At 41.0% G+C, this 22,092-nt stretch overlaps 4 protein-coding genes and 1 non-coding gene across 10 annotated transcripts in view; 2 read left to right on the top strand and 3 right to left on the bottom strand.

Annotated features, from left to right (window-relative positions):
- The window catches only part of macrod1 (mono-ADP ribosylhydrolase 1), a 96,837-nt gene extending 95,061 nt beyond the window's left edge, over positions 1-1,776 (bottom strand). Inside the window, exons 1-2 of the mRNA XM_034883383.1 lie at positions 1,200-1,776; positions 171-269 (exon numbers count right to left, since the gene is read on the bottom strand). Coding sequence (XP_034739274.1) covers positions 171-269; positions 1,200-1,608 — 508 coding nt within the window. The 5' untranslated portion in view covers positions 1,609-1,776. The remainder of the gene's footprint in view (positions 1-170; positions 270-1,199) is intronic.
- A 1,050-nt stretch (positions 1,777-2,826) lies between these two features.
- fermt3b (fermitin family member 3b) lies at positions 2,827-14,871 on the top strand. Of its 2 annotated transcripts, XM_034883450.1 has the most exons (15): positions 2,827-3,037; positions 4,308-4,447; positions 5,574-5,807; positions 6,346-6,462; positions 6,764-6,932; positions 8,107-8,209; positions 8,297-8,404; positions 10,731-10,865; positions 11,363-11,409; positions 11,621-11,745; positions 12,561-12,667; positions 12,990-13,211; positions 13,518-13,642; positions 14,129-14,270; positions 14,671-14,871. In XM_034883450.1, the coding sequence occupies exons 2-15, from the start codon at positions 4,324-4,326 to the stop codon at positions 14,848-14,850; spliced, it is 1,938 nt and encodes a 645-aa protein (XP_034739341.1). In that variant the 5' UTR covers positions 2,827-3,037; positions 4,308-4,323; the 3' UTR covers positions 14,851-14,871. The 2 variants fall into 2 exon arrangements, with proteins under 2 accessions (XP_034739341.1, XP_034739342.1); XM_034883451.1 differs by lacking the exons at positions 2,827-3,037; positions 4,308-4,447; positions 5,574-5,807 and having other exon boundaries at positions 6,346-6,446.
- On the bottom strand, positions 5,269-5,340 carry trnaw-cca. Its single transcript has one exon. It is a non-coding gene; the product is annotated as a tRNA-Trp (tRNA).
- A 229-nt stretch (positions 14,872-15,100) lies between the features above and the next one.
- trpt1 (tRNA phosphotransferase 1) lies at positions 15,101-18,555 on the bottom strand. The gene is made up of 7 exons (XM_034883490.1): positions 18,273-18,555; positions 17,981-18,062; positions 17,247-17,416; positions 16,302-16,479; positions 16,139-16,195; positions 15,925-16,035; positions 15,101-15,824 (listed from the first exon to the last, which is right to left on the bottom strand). The coding sequence occupies exons 1-7, from the start codon at positions 18,330-18,332 to the stop codon at positions 15,802-15,804; spliced, it is 681 nt and encodes a 226-aa protein (XP_034739381.1). The 5' UTR covers positions 18,333-18,555; the 3' UTR covers positions 15,101-15,801.
- A 9-nt stretch (positions 18,556-18,564) lies between these two features.
- zbtb3 (zinc finger and BTB domain containing 3) lies at positions 18,565-21,700 on the top strand. Of its 5 annotated transcripts, none has more exons than XM_034883458.1 (4): positions 18,565-18,660; positions 19,094-19,232; positions 19,636-20,471; positions 20,602-21,700. In XM_034883458.1, exons 3-4 carry the CDS (start codon positions 19,639-19,641, stop codon positions 21,671-21,673), a joined length of 1,905 nt encoding a protein of 634 aa, XP_034739349.1. In that variant the 5' UTR covers positions 18,565-18,660; positions 19,094-19,232; positions 19,636-19,638; the 3' UTR covers positions 21,674-21,700. The 5 variants fall into 5 exon arrangements, with proteins under 5 accessions (XP_034739349.1, XP_034739345.1, XP_034739347.1 ...); XM_034883454.1 differs by having other exon boundaries at positions 18,566-18,660; positions 19,636-20,477; XM_034883455.1 differs by having other exon boundaries at positions 18,599-18,660; positions 19,094-19,218; positions 19,636-20,477.
- Positions 21,701-22,092: the final 392 nt, after the last annotated feature.

Consider the following 22,092-nt stretch of genomic DNA (forward strand, 5'->3'; position numbering starts at 1 on the left):
CCCTTACGTTATGTTCCTAATTTAGAAAGTGCTTTAATGTAATGTGGCCAATTTGATAACACTGTTGAAAGTGTTCATGTCTTTGCATCGCTCCGGTAGAGTCTCACCAGCACCACCACCCAACTCAGAGTGATCTTGACATTGACTTTGACTGATGTTAGGTGTCTGACCTGCAGTGGGAGTCCAGGCTGAGATGTCGTCCAGTGGCACGAAGCTAGACGTCCTGTAGTGTTCACGCCTGTCCGTCACAGACAGAGACAGCAAGAAGTCTGATAGAGACAACAGAGAAAGAGAGCGGAAGACATTGAATAGGTAAGCTAGATATGAAATAAATATTTTGTAAAGAAGTTATTTACGTTAAGGATTAGAGAAACATAGTACTTTTGCATACCAGACTGAAGAAAGAAAACAAATAGCTCATGCATACCCACCTTATTTTTACGTATGCATACGACCTATGATACCCACCTAATGAACACTTACTATCCTACATAAAACCTAACGCAGGTTACTATAAGATTATAGCACCCTTAAAGTACTTAATGATCTTTGTGCAGCTTTTAGCACTCAATTCCAGTTTGCTTATGTAAAGATTTACTTTATAAAGACAAGCAACGTTTTCATTTCATAGAAGGTGCTTTACTTTAGGTCCGACTGCATTCATTTTTTAGAAAGAAGAAAAAACTAATTTTTGTGAGTTTCAGTTTCTTAAACTCAACTAATTTGCTTGCTTTTCTACATTGCTTAATTATCAAATTAATAGTTTGTAAATCAAAAGATCATCTTGGGCTAGATAAGGATTTAAAATGAACATTTTGCAACCCAAATGCACATAATTACTTTGTACTGGCTTCCAATGTGTTTCGTTTATTAATTTTTTAGTGTAATATATAATAGAAGACAACATTTTACAATCAATTTTACTCTTTCAGGTCTAATGTTGGTATGGACTTGCTGCATTTGCTGTAATAATTATTTGGTATCATCCATTTTAAGAGCATATAGGGTAGCTAGTTTTTATTATTTGGTCTTGTACCAACTCAGGTAGACTACATCTTAACCTCAGCCAATAAAAGCTGGGCAGGTGTTTGAGTCATGTTCAGAAAGCACACGTTTCTCTTTAGCTTGATGACAAAGCACGCTGCAGCCATTGCAAAAAATTAATTTTAATCCTCTAGGCCTTGGCTGAACAGTCTCACCCTTGGTTTTCTTCCAGTCTCCCTCAGCGGAGTCCAGTTTAACTTTGCGAGCCATGGCGGTAACTGTTCCGGTGTGGAGAGAATCGACCAAAGCGACTGTGCTCACTCCGAGGGCGGCACCGAGGGCTACCTTGCCTAGCCAACCTCTCGTCCCCCGGGGTGAGGAGGAGGCGTTCCCCTGACTGGACTTCAAAAGTGCAGCGGTTGTTGTTGTTGTCGAAAACTTCTCAGCTCGGAGGGCAGCGTTAATATGGCCGCGGACAGGACTTTTTGCTGGCTCTCCTCCCAGCCGGAGGCTTCCAGGAGTTAAAATGTGTTTGAACCTGACACCGGCTCCCTGGAAGTGAGCGCAGACACGGGACAGAGGGCCAGTGCATGCTTGGGCTCTGATACATATTTGCAGTGCCATGCCTGAGTTACGCCGAGGGGGCTAATGGCTCGTGTTACTGCAGCTTCACCTGGGTCAGTGTGTCAGCCACACCGTGTGGTTAGGTTTCGTTTTCGGTACGAACACTGATGATGGACGTCGGTTAGTTCAATCGACACTTCTCGTTCTCATGTGCCATTTTTGTTGTGAAAGTTTCACATGTGGAATGTACCATTTTACAAGGGGTGACAGTTGGCTGTCGCTAAACAACACACTTTAAAACGTGTCAATAAGTATTAGTGCGGTACCCAGGACTGTATTTCCTGTTTATTAATATTATTATCAGGGGAAATGTTATCCTACAACGTGATCTGCGCTGCCCTATTGTAAATATAACACTGGATGACCACCCCCCGATTTAGGTGCCATGAAAAAGCCGGCGCCAACAACCACACGCCTCCTTCAAGACTGTTGGAAATATTGGAATTACAACATGCGGGTACACGCAAACGAGCAAATTCTAATAAACAAGTCAATACAAAAGTAGGCTAAGACGAGGGGGATTTAATATTTCCGATTCTACAAAAGTTGCCCGGCTCGTAATATTATTACGAGACCAGATACACTGAGTATTGATACTTGATTTAACTTATACGTATCACGTTATTACATTTTGTTTGTTTTTGTCTTCGTACCATGGACAGGAGGAAGGAAAACGTCGCCCCCTTGCGGATTGTAGGCCTACAACTGAATGCCAGAAATATTTGGTCATGTTTCCCGAATTATTTTCCCCAAATCAAACCAGTAAGCAAATTAATATGTGATGACATCAAGATAATCTGCATGTATTAGTAATATTATTAGGCTATTAGGCCTACCAAAATGCTGTATATTTTAGAAGGAAAGATGAAGACAAAGTTATTTGCTCTCAATGATAAACATGTGTCTATTTATTCTTTCTGTTCTTTACTTTGCACATCAACAAAAGCTGCTACTAAAATTTTGGGTCCATAACCCACTCCATAAAACTATATTGCTGGTTATTCAACAGAGGAGCTATAATCACTAATCAATCTATTGTGTGTGTGCTTGCAATTCTCGAGAAGAGGGAGACAAAGAGACAAAGGGTGGAGAGCAATAATGTGTGTTTTTCTGTCCATTTAATATCTTATATCAAGCCTCCCACATATGCTATGTGAACACACACACACACACACATACAAACATAGCCTTTTATGCATCACACAGCCTGTCAGTCAAAACTTGAGCTCTTTTCACATTTCCGCCTGGCGGAAACTGACAAAAAACAGAAGTAACACAAGCCTCACAAACCACAACCTGCCCAGCCCGAGAAGGGAGAAACTGCTGCACGTTTCCACCCAAAACCTGGGAAACGTCTTCAGAGATCTGAGAGAAGCGCAAGGCTCCCCCAGTTTCCATTTCTCAAAACCTTGGACAGAGGAGACTGAAGGTATTGGCTTTTTAAGTGTGTGTGTGTGTGTGTGTGTGTGTGAGAGAGAGAGAGAGAGAAAGAAAGAGAAAAAGTGGAAACAAAAGGACAGAGTGTTAAGGCAGCATGTTCACATGTGAGGCTTCTGCGTTAAATATAAAGATGTGGGGTCACTTATTAGGCCACATAAGGCCACAACAAAATAGAATGCAAGAAGTGAACTGGTCACAGATCAGAACTCGTATTCAGAAACATGCAGATAAAGAAAGTTTAGGCCTCAAAAAGAGACAAGGAGGGGTCCGGGCATGTCATCTAGTTATTGTTATGCGCTATTTCTTGCGATATTAGATGTTGAAAATACAGATACATTTTAATCCTTAAATGTAATTTACTTAAGATTGGCTGTCATACACATGCAGTTGGCATTGGACGAACCCCCCCCCCCCTTCGGTGGGTCAGAAAGCGGAAGTGTGTGTCCCTGATCTGTTGATAGTTCAAGTCAGAAACAGGAAGTGCTCATCAAACTGGAATCCCATCCACTGTGTCTGTTTGTTACTCAGTATCATGTGATAGTCACCCATGAGTTAAAGTAGTTTTTCACACAGTCGATTGACAGGTCATGTATTGTCTTTATCTCATTTAATATCTCCAATAATCTTTTTTTTCAAATCTATTAAGTTATGTCACACATTTTAAAGGTTATTACAGTTTGCATATGCACTGATGTGAACTAATGCAGAAAACATTGACTCAACATTGACTATTTATAGAAGAACTAAAATTGGCTTATAGCCCTGAAATGTGATGTCTGTTTGTTTTAGAGAGTTTTTAAATGTTTTATTCAGGCATTTTAACAATGTAATCATAAATTGAAGTACACCATTTTTAACTTGTGACATGTAAAGGTCCCTGAAATAATAATAATGGCTAAAAAACACTTCATTATTAAGAATATCATACATCTGAAAATGTTTTTAATGTCAGATGTGGAGAAATGTTGGCAGTGTAATAAAATAAGGGTAAGAGTAAGTAAGACTGCCCATCTTCTACTGCTTTGTGTGTGTTGTCACATATTTGCACTAAACAAAAACACACACATGTTATATAAGCTTATTAAAATTGTGACATACTGTATAATAGATCATCTAAAGAGCATTTGTTGAGCAACTTTTCATAATAAGTGGTTATTAGTTTTACAATGTTGCCAACTATCATTTCTTTAATTCTTTTACTGTCTCCTATGTTTGTCTTTCTTGCTTTTTTTTCATTTTTGTCTACTCTGCTCTGCCAGACTTCTTTTTCCCAGTATGGCGGCGTGGGACCTGTCAGTCACAGTGGAGGACCTGGGGTCTGACGCGCCACCTGTCACCCTCAGCGTGGACTCTGGCCTCCACGTCGGAGGGGTCATCTTAAAGCTGGTGGAAAAGACACGTGGGTCACTGTCTGTCTGTCTGTTTGTCTGTATGTCTATCTGTCTGTCCGTGTGTTTGTCTCAGTCTTTCTCTCTGTCTCAGTACACAGACTAAAAAAAGTAAACAAATTTGCATTGATACGCAGGAATTTACACACATGTATAAATAACACTTTAACAGGATTTCATGATCCATCTTGCATGCATTAAATCATCACAACCATGCATTATTTAAGTAGCATAAAAATTCCTCTTTTTGCACAGAATATGCTTTTAATTCTTTTTCTTTTAATGTTTTTATACCAAGCAATAACCAGGATGTGCCAAAATACAGCAATCATTGTGTCCTGTCCCGACTTGCTTACAGTTTGTACACTTAATTACACTTACTTATATATATTTACATATATATACATATATATAGTATGTTTCCATTTGTAATATTTAATTAATTTAATTGTATAGTAAATATTACCAGGTCCTGCGGTGTGAAAAGCTAAAAAATTCAATGCAAGATACAACATTAAACGGAGCAGGAACGATATATTGACCCTGACGTGATGTGAACACGCAACTTTCTGATCTAGAGTCAGATTAATTCAATTAATGAAAAATGCCTGCTGAAGGGGGTTGATTTCATTTTTCAGCAGGATTGATTAACCATCAGCTTAACGTTTGTGTCATGTGTTGGGCCGATTTCTGCATGCACCTCGCGAGAGCACGCACAACGTGAAGCGAAAACTATCAGAGAATATAATGATTCCTACGTACTGTTTAAAAACTAACTATAATCAACAGACAAAGCATAGTAAGAAGGCTGCTCATGGGAAAAAAAAAGCTTTGACCCTGACGTGATTTGAACACGCAACCTTCTGATCTGGAGTCAGACGCGCTACCGTTGCGCCACAGAGTCTGAAAAATAGCCCCAGACATTATTGTATATGTCATTATGGGTGGGATGGATAAATTGCTAATAGTTCTGGTTATGGACTAACATTTCTTTTTACATGTCCAGCGGTTGGGGAGCCACTTTCGCGTTCTTGGCGTCAAGACATGTATTTTGAAATAGTAGCGAACTATACCAAACTACCGATTTCACTTCACACATCAGGGCTTGAAACTAGTGGATGTGTCTGTCCTCTGCAGAGATAAAGCGTGATTGGTCGGACCATGCGCTGTGGTGGGAGCAGAAGCAGCGGTGGTTGCTACGAACTGCCTGGACTCTGGACAAATATGGCATCCACGCCGACGCCCGGTTGGTCTTCATGCCCCAACACAAGCCCCTAAGGCTGGGTCTGCCCAACGGCATTACCCTGAGGCTCCGAACCTGCTTCTCCAGTTCTGTCTTCCAGACGGTGATGGGCATCTGCAGAATGCTAAGTGAGTCTCCTTTTTTTGTTCTTCTTGCTTCCTGCTTTCTTTCGTTTCCTTCATTTAAAGATTTAATATTCAACATTAGGCTACTTTATTTCTCCCTTATTAGGGAAATTTGTCTTGGACATAGCCTTAAGGCGGCCACATAAAAATGCATCCATTACTATATATAGTGTAAAGTGTATTTATTTTTGCTGTTCGTCAGTGGACTTGAAGTTTGATGACCTCATGTATATTCAGCATAGTTCTCCTCCACCAACTTCCACCTGATTACTACTCATCCATAGTTAAATATTGGCAACTAACGTGATCTTCAATCAGACATTCTACCATTGCACCACACTGTCTGATGCACAGTTGTATAAGGTCCACAAATTTACTTAAAACACTTTAAAATCATGCTGTGCTGTTGTCGGTGGCCATGTGTCTCAGCTGTCCCCCTCTACATATTTATTTCTGTCAGTGTTATACAACTGATACATAGCCAGTTTGTTAAATAAAGCTAATTGATTTTCCATCCATTTCCTCACTGTAACCTACACAGATATCCGTCACCCCGAGGAGCTCTCACTCCTTCAGCCCGTAGAGGAAAAGAAGAAGAAGAAAGATAAAAACTTGGCTGAGGAGATCTACGACCTGACCGAGGTGCCCCTCTCTTCGGGTACACTCATCACACTTCATCCACACATCAGACCGACGTGTTGTACAACCAGTAGCTTAAGACTTTGAGAGTAGAAGACTTCCAATGCTTGATGAAAATCCTTGATCCTAGATGACATGTTTTGTTCACTGGCAAACATTTTACCAGTTTATTTGTCAAAAATCCCACACAACAGCAATGTTCTTAGGCAGCTGTTTTTCATTTTGAAGCAGAAAGTCAGCCTAATATTATAGAGGTAAGACTCTTTTCCCAACAGAAATAAAGTGACCTCACTGTAACCCCCCATGCACTTCCTTTGCAGCATCCCGGCCTTGTCTTTATAATGGCATGCCAGCTCACTTTGCGGACTCACCTCAGATGGAGGCCATCTACAAGATGCTGTCAGTCACCCAGCCTCCGCCCGCCCCCGAGGTCATAGCCAAGCAGTACCGCGCAGCCAGCGTGGTGGACAAGGCCCACATCCATGGCAGGTACGCCTTCACACATATCGGTATGGTAAACTCTTCATTTATGTCAAGACCAACAACAGTCTATGGATATTTAAAACATATGTTCTCCTGTGGTCACTCACAGAGGAAATACGTAAATCTCCTTCTTTACAATCAAGCATCTTTTTTTCTATTCCTACTTAGCTTATTTTCTTCTTATGTTGCGCCACAGTGTCTGCATTACAGTGCCAACTAACCAACCACACCAGTGAAAGGGGATGAATTGATTGTTTTCTTTCCTTGCGCTAGAAATTGAAACTAGACCGTTTTCTTATGTATGTACTGTATTCCTCATCCTTGGTCAACTTCTCAACAAGGAAAATAAACACATCTGTTCAAAACACTCACTAGACTAGACCCTAACATGATATGAACACACAACCTTCTGATCTGGAGTCAGACGCAGTAACTGTTTCAGTTTAATTGCTAGTCCAGTCATTTCATTGTCCTGTAATTCAGGGGCCGTTTTTCAGTCCTTGAGGTGTCAAAGTGTCCAGCCTTTGATAAAAAATACAACCTTATCCTGTCCAACCAATGTGACCATCATCTATTAAACGGAGATAGAGAAAATTAAGTATTAAGGTTGCAATGCCAGACCTATATTTACAGCATTGTGGAGTGAGGTCCAGCTATCTCACACATATGCACAGGCCACCTGTTGAACATCTCAATCCTAGAAACATACATGGATTGCATCAGAACCAGTCAACAGAAGCACTGACCCTGACATGATTTGAACATGCAACCTTCTGATTTGGAGTCACACTTCTGTTGAGCCACAGAGTCTGCTACAAAAGTGTTAAGTCAATTGATCAACCAACAAACTAAACAGTAGTATGAGGGGGTAACTTGATCATTAGTTAATTATGCTAGGCATGTGGCATTTAGCTAATTAAACTCATTCTCAGGAAATATTTAGAAAAAGATTTAGCTAACTAGTAGAGCAGCTGCCTCTGAACTGAGAAGTCTCAAGAGCTGTTTGAATGGTTTCAGGCTTGAAGTTACAGTGAGCACCTTCCCATTTTCATCAGGACAATTGACTTATTATGGCAGTTCTCCTTTTTAAAGACCAGTAAAACATTTGAAGTATACATTTATGTATCATGTATGTGACATATAAACTCGTAAATATATACTTATTCTCTTTCCTTCTAAGGTGGTTGGACTCATCCCGATGTCTCCTGCAGCAGGGCATCCAAGAAAATAGCAGACTCTGGCTGCGCTTCAAATACTTTGCTTTCTATGATTTGGAACCTAAGGTGTGTGTGTGTGTGTGTATATGTGTGGGCATATTTGGCATTGCATTCCTTTTCTTGATTTTACCCGTTTTTTGTCTGGCCGTGCAGTATGATGTAGTGCGTCTGACCCAGCTGTATGAGCAGGCGCGCTGGGCAATCTTGCTGGAGGACATAGACTGCACCGAGGAGGAGATGATGCTGTTTGGAGCTCTACAGGTAGAAAATACTGCTGCTTAACTGGAAATACAGTGGGTTTCGAAAGTTTGGGCACCCCAGATAAAATTTGCATTAAGGTGCATAAAGAAGCCAAGAAAAGATGGGAAAATCTCCAAAAGGCATCAAATGACAGATTAGACATTTGTATAATGTCAAGATTATTTATCAACTAAAAAGTTAGATTTTATTTCCATCATTTACACTTTCAAAATAACAGAAAAAAGAAAATGGCGTCTGCCAAAGTTTGGGCCCCCTGCAGAGTTTCTAGCATGAAAAGGCTTGGAAAGCTGAGACCTGACAGTGTCATGGAAAGACCAGATGTTGTCAATCTTAAGGTTTTAAATGCCCAGACTCATCTGACCTTGCCCCAACAAATCAGCACCATGGGTTCTTCTAAGCAGTTGTCTAGAAAACTGAAACTCAAAATAGTTGGAGCTCACAAAGCAGGAGAAGGCAATAAGAAGATAGCAAAGCGTTTTCAGATGCCAATATCCTCTGTTCCGAATGTAATTAGGAAATGGCCATCATCAGGGACACTGGAAGTTAAAGCAAGATCTGAAATAGCAAGAAAAATATCAGACAGAACTGCTCGCAGGATTGTGAGAAAAGCAAGTCCAAACCCACGTTTGATTGCACGATCCATCCAGAAAGACCTGGCAGACACTGGAGTTGTGGTAAACCATTCCACTATAAAGAGATACTTGTACAAATATGGTCTTCATGGAAGAGTCAGAGGAAAACTTCTTCTACGTCCTCACCACAAAAATCAGCGTTTGAAGTTTGTAAATGAACATATAGACAAGCCAGATGCATTGTGGAAACAGGTTCTGTGGACCGATGAGGTTAAAATATAACTTTTTGGCCGCGATGAGCAAAGGTACGTTTGGAGAAGAAAGGGCACAGAATTTTATGAAAAGAACCTTTGTCCAACTGCTAAGCATGGGGGGGGGGATAAATCATGCTTTGGGGTTATATTGCAGCCAGTGGTACAAAGAATAGTTCACGAGTAGAAGGAAAAATTGATTCAATAAAATTCAGCACATTTTGGACGCTAACTAAACTGAAGTTGAAGAGAGGATGGCTTCTACAAATGGATAATGATCCTAAACACACCTCAAAATCAAAAAAGAAGAATGGGCAAAGATACCTCAAACAAGAATTGAAGGACTCTTTGCTGGCTACAAGAAGTGTTTCCAAGCTGTGATACTTGCCAAAGGGGGCAGTACAAGGTTTTAACTCTGCAGGGTGTCCAAACTTTTGCAGTAGCCATGTTTTTGTTTTCTGTTATTTTGAAAGTGCAAATAATGGAAATGAAATCTAACTTTTTGTGACACATAATAGGAATGTCTAATCTGTCATTTGATGCCTTTTGGAGATTTTTCCATCTTTTCTTGGCTTCTTTATGCACATTAACATTTTTTTTTACCCGGGGTGCCTAAACTTTCAAACCCCACTGTATGTCTGTCAGCTGGGATGGAAACATTAAAAAAGCTAAATGCTAAAAATAAAGTATCGGAAGTGGGCATTTCCCTTATGAAATGGGAACTATGCAGTTTTTTATCTTTATTCACCTTAGGCTCTGAGTGAACAGCTTCGAATTCATTGAATGTTATTTGAATTTTTTTGAGCTGAGTGGTGGTCGTCTCGCTCCCCCCTAGCACCCTTGCAACTTTTAGCCGACGAGTCACTAGACTCAGCCGTCAGTGTAGTATCATGTGATGTAAGGCCTCGCGATGTAACAAATTGCTTCACAGCACTGCACACATATGCCCATTCAGGAACCAGCTAATAAGGTAGCGATGGAGTTTTTTCCTGAGTTTTACACACTATGTTTAGTATATATTTATAAAATATGCATATATAATACACTTATCATGAGTCCAATAAATGCATTTCTGGGGTGGTTTTGTGACAAACCAAATGTTAAATTGTAATTGTAGTCACTAAATGCTGCTTAATCTAAACCACATTATTTGATTAATGAATACAAGAACACTCACAACTTGAGTCACAATACTGTGTTTGACATCAACATGAAAACCCAATGTTTGATGAGACCTGTAAGGCAAACAATCAAACCAACTGTATGATATATATATACTATACACCTGTTAGAAGACCAGATGAAATAATCTCCCTCTCAGTTGCATTGGAAATAGAGTTCAAGCTAATCTTCCTTTTAGTCTTAATTTGCTCAATTTGCTCTTGAGTATCCAGATGATACAACTAGCAATCACACACACAATTTGAGTTGTTGTATCCTTTGACATCCAGTTACATGTTCAAAAGTTTGTCACCCTCCTCTCTTACACTCAAACTCTTGTAGTATCACATAAGTAAGGTGTCTCAGTCGGAGCCCCAGATGCTGAGCTCCAGTGCAGCCATGGATGACCTGGATTCCGCCCTGCAGTCCCTGGAGGTCAAGATGGAGGGAGAGAGCAGCTCCGCGTCCGAGATGCTGGTCAGACATATTGGATGTACTCTGTCACAACTTCACCTTAATCCAAACAGAAGGAGCAGACACTGGTTTAAAAAAAAATCTTGTTAACACCTCAACTGCATTTGCATCTTTCAAGCCGCCTACACATGATAAGCAATTTGCTCTCCGTGCACCACCAGGTAGGGCGCAGAGTAGAGCGCAGAGAGCAAAGCATAGCGCAGCTATACGTCATCAAGGGTGACAAAGAAGCTATTTCTCGTTGCTAGGTAACAACAAATAATTTGAACTTTGAGTGGCAACTCTGAGTGGCAAATCTGAGCGCATAGTTGGGCAACACCACTCTCCCCAATGATTTTGAAAGATTATAACTTGTTTTAGGGCCGTAACTCTTGTACAATCAACACTTTTTAAAAAAGGTCAAACATGCAGGAGTCAGAGTTAATTTACAAAACAATACTAAAAAGGCAAGAGAAGAGTATTCTTTTATCCACTAAAAAACATATTTGTCTTTCATCCAGGAAAACATGACTGCACCTGATCTCAACGACTATCTAAAGATATTCAGGTAAGATTCATTTCCCAAACAACCATCGGTATCGCTTGTACAAACAGGTGTTGGCCTCTTCTGTCTTAGATAAGATGCACTGAGTTAAAACAGAGCACCAGTCTCCTAAAGAAAACTAAAACATATAGTATGTGTATTTTGTGTAGTGTATTTTTGTCATTTTCTAACTAACGTGAGTAGACGACATGAGCAATGTGATTGTATGTTTCAGACCAAAGCGAATGACTCTGAAGGGATATAAGCAGTACTGGTTCAAGTTCCAGGATACCTCCATCTCTTATTTCAAAAGCAAAGAGGAGAGCATCGGAGAGCCCATTCAACAGATTAACCTCAAAGGTACTTTTTATTTTATTGTATTTTTCATTTTTTTTTTCTGCCATGTCACCAATAATGTATAATAATTTATAAATAAGTATGTACAAATTAGTCAATTCAAAAGTGGGCTTGTGAGATGGCCAGAGTTGCAGCATTTTAAAATATCATACAAATGGTTTGCCAGACTGGATGCCTACAGTAGAAAATGGGGAAAGTACTTACACTTTCTGGAAAATTCTGTGCACTGGGGCACGACACTGTGCCGGGGAGAAGCATACACTGTGTTTTTATGGTTTAATATACATGTTTTTTGGTTTACAGTTTATTGTCCATTTTATTATTATTTTAAAATATTGTCTTTAATGTTATAAGTACTATGTATATAGTACTTTTCTTAAATTTTGTTGAAGTGAGTGGTGATTTTGAGTGGAGGACGGTTTGGGGGGAGGGGGATATATTAATGTTGTAAAGTGTATGTGTTGTATGTTGTTTAAAAAAACAATAAAACAATTAAAAAGTGTTGTAAAAAAGTATGTAAGAATTAGTAGCCGAGGAAGTAGCAGTATTAGTTTAGCAACCTGTTTTATTAATAACCTGTGTAAGATCACTTAGAAATGACCACATGCTACAGTTTGATGTCATTACAAGGAAACATCATCACAAACACAGAGCTTTCCATATATGGTCAAAAGTGAGAGTATTGCACTCAAGTCTTTTTCCTCCCTTTCCTGTTTGTGTTAATGGAGTCACTGACAATCCTACATCAGTACCATCAACTACTTCAGGGCATAAATGTCAAATGTCAGTATTGTCTTTGATATTTATCCTGCACACAGGGTGTGAGGTGGCTCCGGACGTTAACGTGACAGCACAGAAGTTCCTAATCAGACTCCTGATACCAGCACCTGAGGGCATGAACGAGGTCTATCTGCGCTGTGAAAACGTGAGACCGCACGTGCGCACGCACACACACACACACACACACACACACACACACACACACACACACACACACACACACAAACAATCTCTATATCTTTAAGGCTGTTTCCATCCAACTGGTATTAGAAAAATGTCTTCAATGATCCAATCACAAGTGGACAGCTCTATTTCTGTGTATTACCACTTGGCAGGTTGGGACGGATTTATAATACCAGGAGGAAATGGGTCTTTGTCTCGTTAATTCACCCTTCTAACCAAAACCTCACCAATCTCTCTCGCTCTCTATGTCTCTATCCTCTGTGTGGTTGTCTCTCGCCCTGCAGGAGCAGCAGTATGCTCAGTGGATGGCTGGGTGTCGACTGGCCTCCAAAGGCAAGAGTCTGGCCGACAGCAGTTTCCAGAGTGAGATCCAAAGCATTCGCTCTTTCCTGGCAATGCAAAAGACCAGCTCTGGTACCCATGGCAACGCACCTGCCAACGATGAAAGCATCAATACTCACAGCCTGGTGTCGCCACGCTACCATAAGAAGTACAAAGCCAAACAGGTACAGGAGAAGTGAAACAGGCACAAAAAAACATAAATATAGCAAATGTGATGGTCACATGTTATTGTAGGCAGCTGGCAGAATAAAGAACTATTTGATCACACAAATCTCTCATTCATTAATCCTAAACAGTACATGACATTAAGCAGTGGGACAATAAAACAACTATTTGAACTTAATACTTTTTCGGGACAGTAGTAAAGTGAGTTTTGCACAATTGAGCTAACTGAATAGCTGAAAACGTTGTGCAGAAGGCAGCACAAAGGTAATTCCATCTGACCTTTTACCCTGTGCCTGCTCTTCTAGCTGACCCCTCGTATCCTGGACGCATACCAGAACGTGGCTCAGCTCTCACTGACAGATGCGTTGTTGCGCTTCCTGCAGATCTGGCAAGCCCTGCCTGACTTTGGACTCTCATATGTCGTTGTCAGGTAAAGTTTAAAGTTCAGTTTAAAGTTTTTAAAATTCATAAAATGCCATTCAGCATAAATTTAGGACCATTTTGTCACAACAGAAAGATTCCAGTTCAAGCTATGAGTCTTTTGACAACAGTGGTACCTTAAGAAAATACAGACTGTAAAACTGCATTTAAGGCAAAGAAAACAAAGCCATCTAAAATCTGAAAAATTCCTAAACCTTCCACGGGCATAAATTCAAATTTTAAATTCTTCTCAACAAATTGTAGCTGTGATAGTCACTATCTCCTAGACACAATTCTGTAGATGAATTGCTGACATAAAGCTGCTTTGGAAAACGTTAATATGATCGTAAGGGTGAAAAAACACTGAAGTACTAGGCCACTGTGATCCAGCAGGCATTCAAGTCAGTGTTACAATGTTTTGGAGGATTAAAGATTGACTATTGTCTCAGCAATTTTTTTTAAGAGAAGAGAAGCTGAAGATGTTTTTGCCCAACAGGTTTAAGGGCAGTCGAAAAGACGAGGTACTGGGCATTGGTCCCAACCGTCTGATCCGTATCGACCTGGCCGTGGGCGATGTTGTGAAGACTTGGCGCTACAACAACATGAAGCAATGGAATGTCAACTGGGACATACGACAGGTGACAATTATCCACCTTCTGTCTGAGAGAGCAGTCTGCAAGATCTCTTTTTTTACTGATTATAGGATATGAAATATTATGTCAAATCTATTTGGCATAACTTCCCCCTAGGTTAAAACATGCTAATTTAAGTATGGTAAGACTTGGGAAACCAAAAAATTCTGCATGACCTCCAGTTATAAACAAAATAGAGTCCACCTCTTTAACACTACTCATACAGAGTTACAGTTCATACAGTGCAGAGCTAAAGTACTTTAAAGTTTAAAGCTACCCTAATACAAATGTATTTTGTCAGTAATTTCCCTAGTGCTCAATTTTTTTACAGGCAAAATTCAGCGTTCATCTTTAAGGAATCTCATATCTGCTTTTCATTTACATTGTGTGTTTCTGACTCCTCCAGGTGGCTATTGAGTTTGAAGGCAACATCAACATTGCTTTTGCCTGCGTGACTGCTGACTGCAAAATCGTTCATGAGTTTATTGGGGGCTACATTTTCATGTCAACACGCAGTCGTGCGAAGAGCGACACTCTCAATGAGGAGCTTTTCCACAAGCTGACCGGAGGCCACGATGCTCTCTAAGACTAAAACACACAGAAAACAAATCTGATCTCCTGTGTATCTCAAGAGGGGAAACCATGTGGAACTGGATTCGATGGCGCAATCAGGCAATTGCAACACCATCAGAACTGTACAACAAGTGGACAAAATAAAATATTCAGTTCATGTGTAAATGTCTTAAAACCTGCCTCTTCAGTCCATCCAATTTTTTACACAGCCTTTGTCACTCCCCCCCCCTCCCCCCCCACCCCACATGTAAACACATTTAAACTTATGAATAACAACAAACATTTATTAAAATAATTACAGCAATTTCCTTTTAATTCTCTGTTGTCTTCACTACTTATAGCCATGACATATGGTGGTATTTCTGTTGTTTTTTTACACAGGAAGCTCCTAACCGTTTATCTCCCCTCACATGCTGCGTGTGTGTCTCCATATCTTAAAAGAAACTGTTACAGAAGTCCGTTAACTAAAACCACAGTGTCTGTATCCTCTGCTTTCCCATGCTCAGTCAAGTAACTCCCCACACATACGATATGCCTAGGCCCAGCTGCCAGCAGCAAATGTGTCTACTTGTGACTAGTGTTCTATATTTTTACAACTTGGTATCTTGGTAGTTATTGGGTGCTATAGTTTATTTAGCACTTACAATGTAGAAGACAAAGCTTTTATACTTGTAAATAAAAAGTGACTTTTGCCAGCATAATATGAATGAATTGTCATACAAGAGTAAAGTATGCTTCCCTAAAGCCGTCCTGATCCTTTCAATTACACGGAAATGAAAAGTCTACCAATTTAGTCTCATTTAGGAGGATTTCTGAATTGATTCACGTATTGCTAACCTCAATCCCCTCACAAGGATGCTCCTGTCAAACCAAGGGAATTAGGCTAAGCATCAACCAACCATGGGGTGCTAGCACAGTCCGATGTTTCCAGCTATGACCATTGACAGAACAGAATCCTCTGGCACTACTGCAGTGGTAGGATGCTCCCTGAAACAAAGGACAAAAGTGAAGTAAACGTCCCTCAATCCAAAGAGAATTTAAAGAATCTTAATTGAATTAATCCATGTACCGTAATAGTTTTTCTTACTTGTAGGTCTCAGTCTTAAGGCTCGGCTGAAGTATTTAGGGAGAAGTTTTCCCTCTGCGTCGCCTGCAGTTAGCAACACTCCATTATCTGACCAGAAGAACTCAATACCATCTGTACAGAAAGACACATAAAACAGTAAGAGAAATTCTTGCCTAAACATATATATATACTGAATCAAGTGTATTGGGTAGCAGTCACTAGTGGCTGAGCATACCAGCGAGAGCTTTGGGGACATCAATATACACAGCTAGATCACAGTCTTTCCTCATGCCTGGTGGGGAAATGAAGGACACTGTAGAATGTATGTGTTCAAATGTTCAGTTGACTTCTCTCTGTCACTCTCACACACACACACGCACACACACTTGTCAGTTTACCGCTGATAACGGCTTTCTCCCCTGGCAGGCCTATTGCCAGGTGGATGTGCGTCCTCTTCATGCGGCTTAGGCCCTGCTGCTGGATAGAGCTCCAGTTGCGGAGGTAAGAGCCATGAACGGCCTCAGCAGGGCAGTCTGAAGAACCAGCCATGACCGGTTTCAACTCCAAATCCATTACCTGACCACAGCGATGCAAGTAGTATTAACACCTTATATAATATGAGGACCTGATTAAGTTCTAATACACAGAAAATAACTAACCTCCATGATAAGGAAAATCTGAGTAGAAAGATAATTTTGTTGCTTAAGTAGTTAAGATCTTGTTATAAAATGTAAATACTATCAGAGCCAATGATGGTTTTATACATCTCATGTTCTGCTGACATGTCAATCTTTTGCAAAACAAGGGGAAACTAATGAAATTAAGTAAACCTAATCAAAGTTCAAGATGCATTCTAGCACCAGAGTTGGTGCTATTCCCCCATATCTTTTGCATCTTCACCTAACACTGATTTTAGAGGATTAAAATGATATTTTCCTTTTAGACTGATTGTCAAAGGACTAACTATCTGTCATCTAAAACTATCTGTCATCTGAAGGTTAGATTTACATTTATAGTTTGAAGATGTAAATTATTTTAATAAATTTGTATGTACTCGGAGGAACAACATGCGAGTCTAAGCTGTCGTGGGATCTCCCAGAGTTCATTTTCTATCTGAAGAAAGTAAATTGAAGTTGTTAAAATTGATGTTACTATTCTTCAGATGGAAAATTAACTCTGGGAGATCCCACAACAGCTCAAAACACACTTCCATGTTGGGATTGGATGTTTCTATCTAAAAGCAATTTTGGTGTAAAATGAATATACACTGAAGACAGCATCTATCCAGTGGGATAATACATTCTGGCATGCTGGTTTGCTGATGAAATTAAATTTCCCCATACCTGTACTGAATGGCCCTGACAGGCTTGAATCTGCAGGCGTCCATCCTCCGGGTGGGGAAGGAGCTTAAAGCGCTGCTTGTCATTTGTGGCCACAACTTTTTCAACATCTTCTAATGAGTACGAGTGGAACTGTGGGTGAGCCAGGAGTTCCTCCACAAACACGAAGCCATCTATTAGGATCAGAGTGGATCATGGTCACCTTTCCACAATAGACTTTCTCTCTTGTAATTTACGCTTTGCTCTGCACGCTATATTGGATTACACTGACAGTCTGCAAGCATTTTGTAAAACTGACAGAATACTGATGTTGGTTTTGTAAGAGCCCACAAAGGTTATTCGACTATGGTTCTTAATCCAAATGGATCCTAATGTAAAGAATTTGTGAAACACCTGTTGAGTGGGCAAACATGGTTTATTTAGTAAAAATTAAGTAGTCTAATACATAATTAAAAAAACGGTATGTATGCAGGAATAACTGATATATAGTATATCATAGTTTATATATATAGTTTATGTTCAGTATTCCCTTCTTTTATATCAGTTTGAACCCACCTGAGAGAGAAATATAACCCCAAAACAAAGATGATCATAGAATCAAAGGATCCGTTGAAATGCTTTATTATAAAATGGAAAAAATAAAATCTTAGGTCCACACTTGCTGTTAAAGTTGTCCCCAAAACTGTGACAGTTTTAAGGATACTTGTGTTACCTGGACCAGATTACAAGTAGCTCACCTGTACCCATTTGAAGACCCATCTGGTTGGCTCCATGGCGAAGAGCATAAGACATGGATTTACTCAGACGGACATCCCTGTCCTGGTAGGAGAGAAGGCATCACTCATAACACACTCAAATTCAGATCTAAATATAGCTCCGGTTTAAATATAGAACAGACTTGGACATACTGTAACGATTCTAACACTGCTTGCCATTATTGACAATTGTTAGAAATTAGTCTCTGACCTATTTATGAGATGGGGCAATATCAAAATGTATAGGATTTTATATTTTAAAAAGAAATCTCACTTCTCCCCCACGATTTCCTCTCCTTCCTCTCCCTCCTCTTCCTCCTCTGCCACTGTCCATTTAAATGCAGATAGCTCAGGAATTCAAATCAAGATTTGCAGTTGCTGGATATTCCGCTACAAATTGTACTGGTTTTAATTCAGCGAAAAGTGACACAATATCACAATTGTGGCCAGTAACCCATAGACAGTTAAAGAAAACTCCTGCAAGCAAACCATAAACAGTCTGTGAAGCAAACGTCCAGCTTCCCACTTCCTGTTTATTCTCGTTATTCGCTTGTAGGTGGCACTGTGGCGGGCGGGCGGAGCCTCGGTGTCCCCGGCATTAGCTACAGAAGAAGAACTGCGTTTTGTCCGGGAAGAAACCACCACTCAGACAGCAGCTGCAGGTAAGAAAATATTCATCTTATTCACTAAAAATATGAGGTGTCACAACTCAGAATGTGTGCTGACAATTTCACGTTAACTCCCAACCCATGCCGTCGATATATCGTTATCCAAACAGAAACTGCGTTTACTGGCTCTCCTGGTGGCTGAGCTAACTAACGTTAGCATAGCTAGTTGAGCTGGAGCTACTGGTTTTCTGCCTGTTTTTCTTGCTGGATAATCTCGACATTTGGGACAATTTGGGTTTTCTATTGTAAATCATGCTGTTTGCCATATTTGTTTTTCACACTTGCGTCTTCTTTTTGTAATCATAGACTTAATACATTATTAATATTATTATTATTACTATAATTACTATTATTATTATTATTATTATTATTATTATTATTATTATTATTATTATTATGTCTATATCTATGTCTATGTGTGTAATAGTGTTAAGAAGAGACGAAGATGCCAGTGGACTGAAGACTTAGGCCAGGAGGTCACCATGGAAACGTGACGTTTGACACTGACACGTTTTATCTGATGTGATGAGATGACTCTGAACTGTAGTGACAGTTAGTTACTTTCAGTAAGTGTCCAGCTTTAAAAATAATAATAATGTTGACTTTTTTTTTACTATTACATCCTGTGCCCTAAATTTCTTTTTTCTTTTTAGTTGTTATATGTTGAGGCTATTCCTATTTACTATTAACTAACTATAACTAGTTAACCCGAAACAGAAAAGGCTGAACATTATAAGGTGCGTTCTAGTGTTTCCTTCCAGTGAAGAAAACACAATGCCGGAAAATGACGGAATGTTAAATTTGCGCAAGTTATTTTCCAAAAAGATCACGAGAACTATCAAAAAATACATTTCAAGATATGTTGCATATGTTGCTGACTACAGAGCTGTCTGTAGTGATTTATTGTGGCAGCAGCATTTTCTCTGTACGTCTCTGCTTCCTCTCATGTTGATCGTCTCTGTTGCTCAGGTAATGGAGTTCCCCCAGCATTCCAAGCAGCTGCTGTCAGCTCTGCGTTCCCAGCGCCAGCGGGGGTTCCTCTGTGACTGCAGTGTCTTGGTGGGCTCATCCCATTTCCTGGCTCACAGGGCTGTTTTGGCCTCCTGCTCGCCTTTCTTCCACATGTTCTACTCCGACCCTCAAGGGGTCATTGATGGAAATGGCACCAGCAGCTCTGTCACACTTGACAGCGACATTGTCACGGCGGCTGCATTTGGCTTGCTCTTGGACTTTGTCTATGAAGGCGTGCTGCAGCTGGGCGAGTCTCCGCCAGTGGAGGACATATTGGCGGCTGCAAGCTTTCTGCACATGAACGAGGTGGTGAGAGTCTGCAAGAGACGGCTGCAGAGACGGGGGCCTCTTGCTGAGGCAGACAGCACTCGCTCCGAAGAGAGCGCTGGTGCCAGGAGGGCAATAGAGACAGGGAGGGAGGGTGGGGGTGACTGTGGAGCTGAGCCGGTGGAGGCCATGGCAGGAGATCACTTAAATCCAGTTGCCATAGAAGCAACGTTCTCATCAGTATCTAGAATGGCAGAGAGGAGTCAGTTGGAGTCTGTAAAGTCTGAGGGGAGGATTGGTGGGGGGTCATCAGAAGCACGAGTTCAGACTCCTCTGAGCCCTGACCTCGCTGATACCACACAGCCAGGCATGGACACCCCTCTGCTGCCTCCAGGCGGAGAGCTGGTGCAGGGCCTCATCACAGGCCGCTCTGCCCCAGCCTCAGGAGGTAGCGCCAGGTTGGGGACTGGAGGTTGTGGAGAGGGGTCAGCACTCTGCAGCCCTTGCAGCACCACTGAAACATACAGGTGCAGGTCTGTTGTGGATTATTAGACTTTTTTAACTTGAAAAAGTAAGGAGTGGTTGTTGCTCCGTGTACTGATGGACATTTTTATGATTTGTTATTACTAAAAATCTGTTCTATCTTTCTTTCATCAGCCAAAGCAATAACCAGCAGCCCTCCTCGTCTTCTTCCTCCCGGGTGCCATTGAGCCAGGCTAGTGGTCGGTCAGTGGTTACTTATTCCCAGTCAGGATCCAGCTTCTGCTCCAGCCCCCAACATTGTGTACCCCGACTGCCATGCGATGACTCTGTAAGGAAACCTTCAGAGTCTGACCACAGAGGTACATTAGGCGGAGGACAACAGATGGTCATGTTAATCCAAGCATCAGCACTAACCTCTTCCAACCCAACACACTGCCCACCACAGCGTGCACTTCCTCAGATTCAAATCCAGAGTGCTGTGTCACTCCAAAGCTTAGACTTCCACTCTACTCCTGAGACCCAAAGTCTTACGAGACCTGAGGGGAATATGGGAGCTTCACCCACCATCAGAAATGAAAGCTCTTACCGTCTCACGGGCAGAATGAGGACAGATAACAATGATGGAGAGAAAGTAACAGTCAAAGTGGAGGCCATTGTTATATCCGACGAAGAGCTAGAGGAGGAGAAAGAGGAAAGCAAAGTGAGAGAACCAGTGAATGAAGTAGACAATGAGTTTGAAGAAGAAGAGCTGCACAGCCCTCAGTTTCTCTCCTCCCACCCACAGGGCCTCTTACAAATGACCTCCCATTCAAATGACTACTCCTTCCCCCTCTCTCCCTCCTCTTCCTCCTCCGGTGCTGGCCCTTCCTCCCAGGACACTTCCTCCTTCGCCCTCATTCCTCCGTCTACAGCTCAGCAGCATTCGGACCCTTCTGCCTACTTCCAGGACTTCCAGGACTCTATGGGGAACTTTGTGGAGGACGTTCCCACGTGTGGAGTCTGTGGAAAGACTTTCTCATGTACATACACACTAAGGCGCCACGCCATTGTGCACACACGGGAACGTCCTTATGAGTGTCGCTACTGCTACCGGAGCTACACGCAGTCAGGCGACCTGTACAGACACATACGCAAAGCTCATGACCACACGCTGCCAGCTAAACGCAGCAAGACAGACGTTGAGCCCTCCCTGCCTCCACAACCACCACTGCCACCACCACCTCCACCACCTCCACCTCTTAGCTAACACACACACTTTTGTATTTCTATACATATGCACACATACCTAAACTTCAACCTAATATCAGATTCTAATTCTACATTTAACCCTAAATTGAGAAAAGCTGCAACTAACGATTACTTTTATTTTCAGTTAATTTATGTTGGAATTTCCTGGATTAATCAGTTGTTTGTCTGGTCTATAAAATGTCAGAAAATGTGAAATATGTCACAATTCCCCAAGGCTTAAGGTGGTGTCTTTCAATTTCTTCCAAATATTGTTTTGGGTGTCACCCTGCAGAGGACATTTGATCTAGTGATCTACTGGACCTATGTTGTATTTCTGCACCTGCTATTCCTACACAAAGTTACGAAATTGTTACATTTTAAGCACTTTCACCTGTTCTGATTAAGTTCTAAGAAATAACCACCAATAGTACTCAGAAA

Source organism: Etheostoma cragini, chromosome 10 (genome assembly GCF_013103735.1).
Source record: "Etheostoma cragini isolate CJK2018 chromosome 10, CSU_Ecrag_1.0, whole genome shotgun sequence".
NCBI classification, from domain to species: domain Eukaryota; kingdom Metazoa; phylum Chordata; class Actinopteri; order Perciformes; family Percidae; genus Etheostoma; species Etheostoma cragini.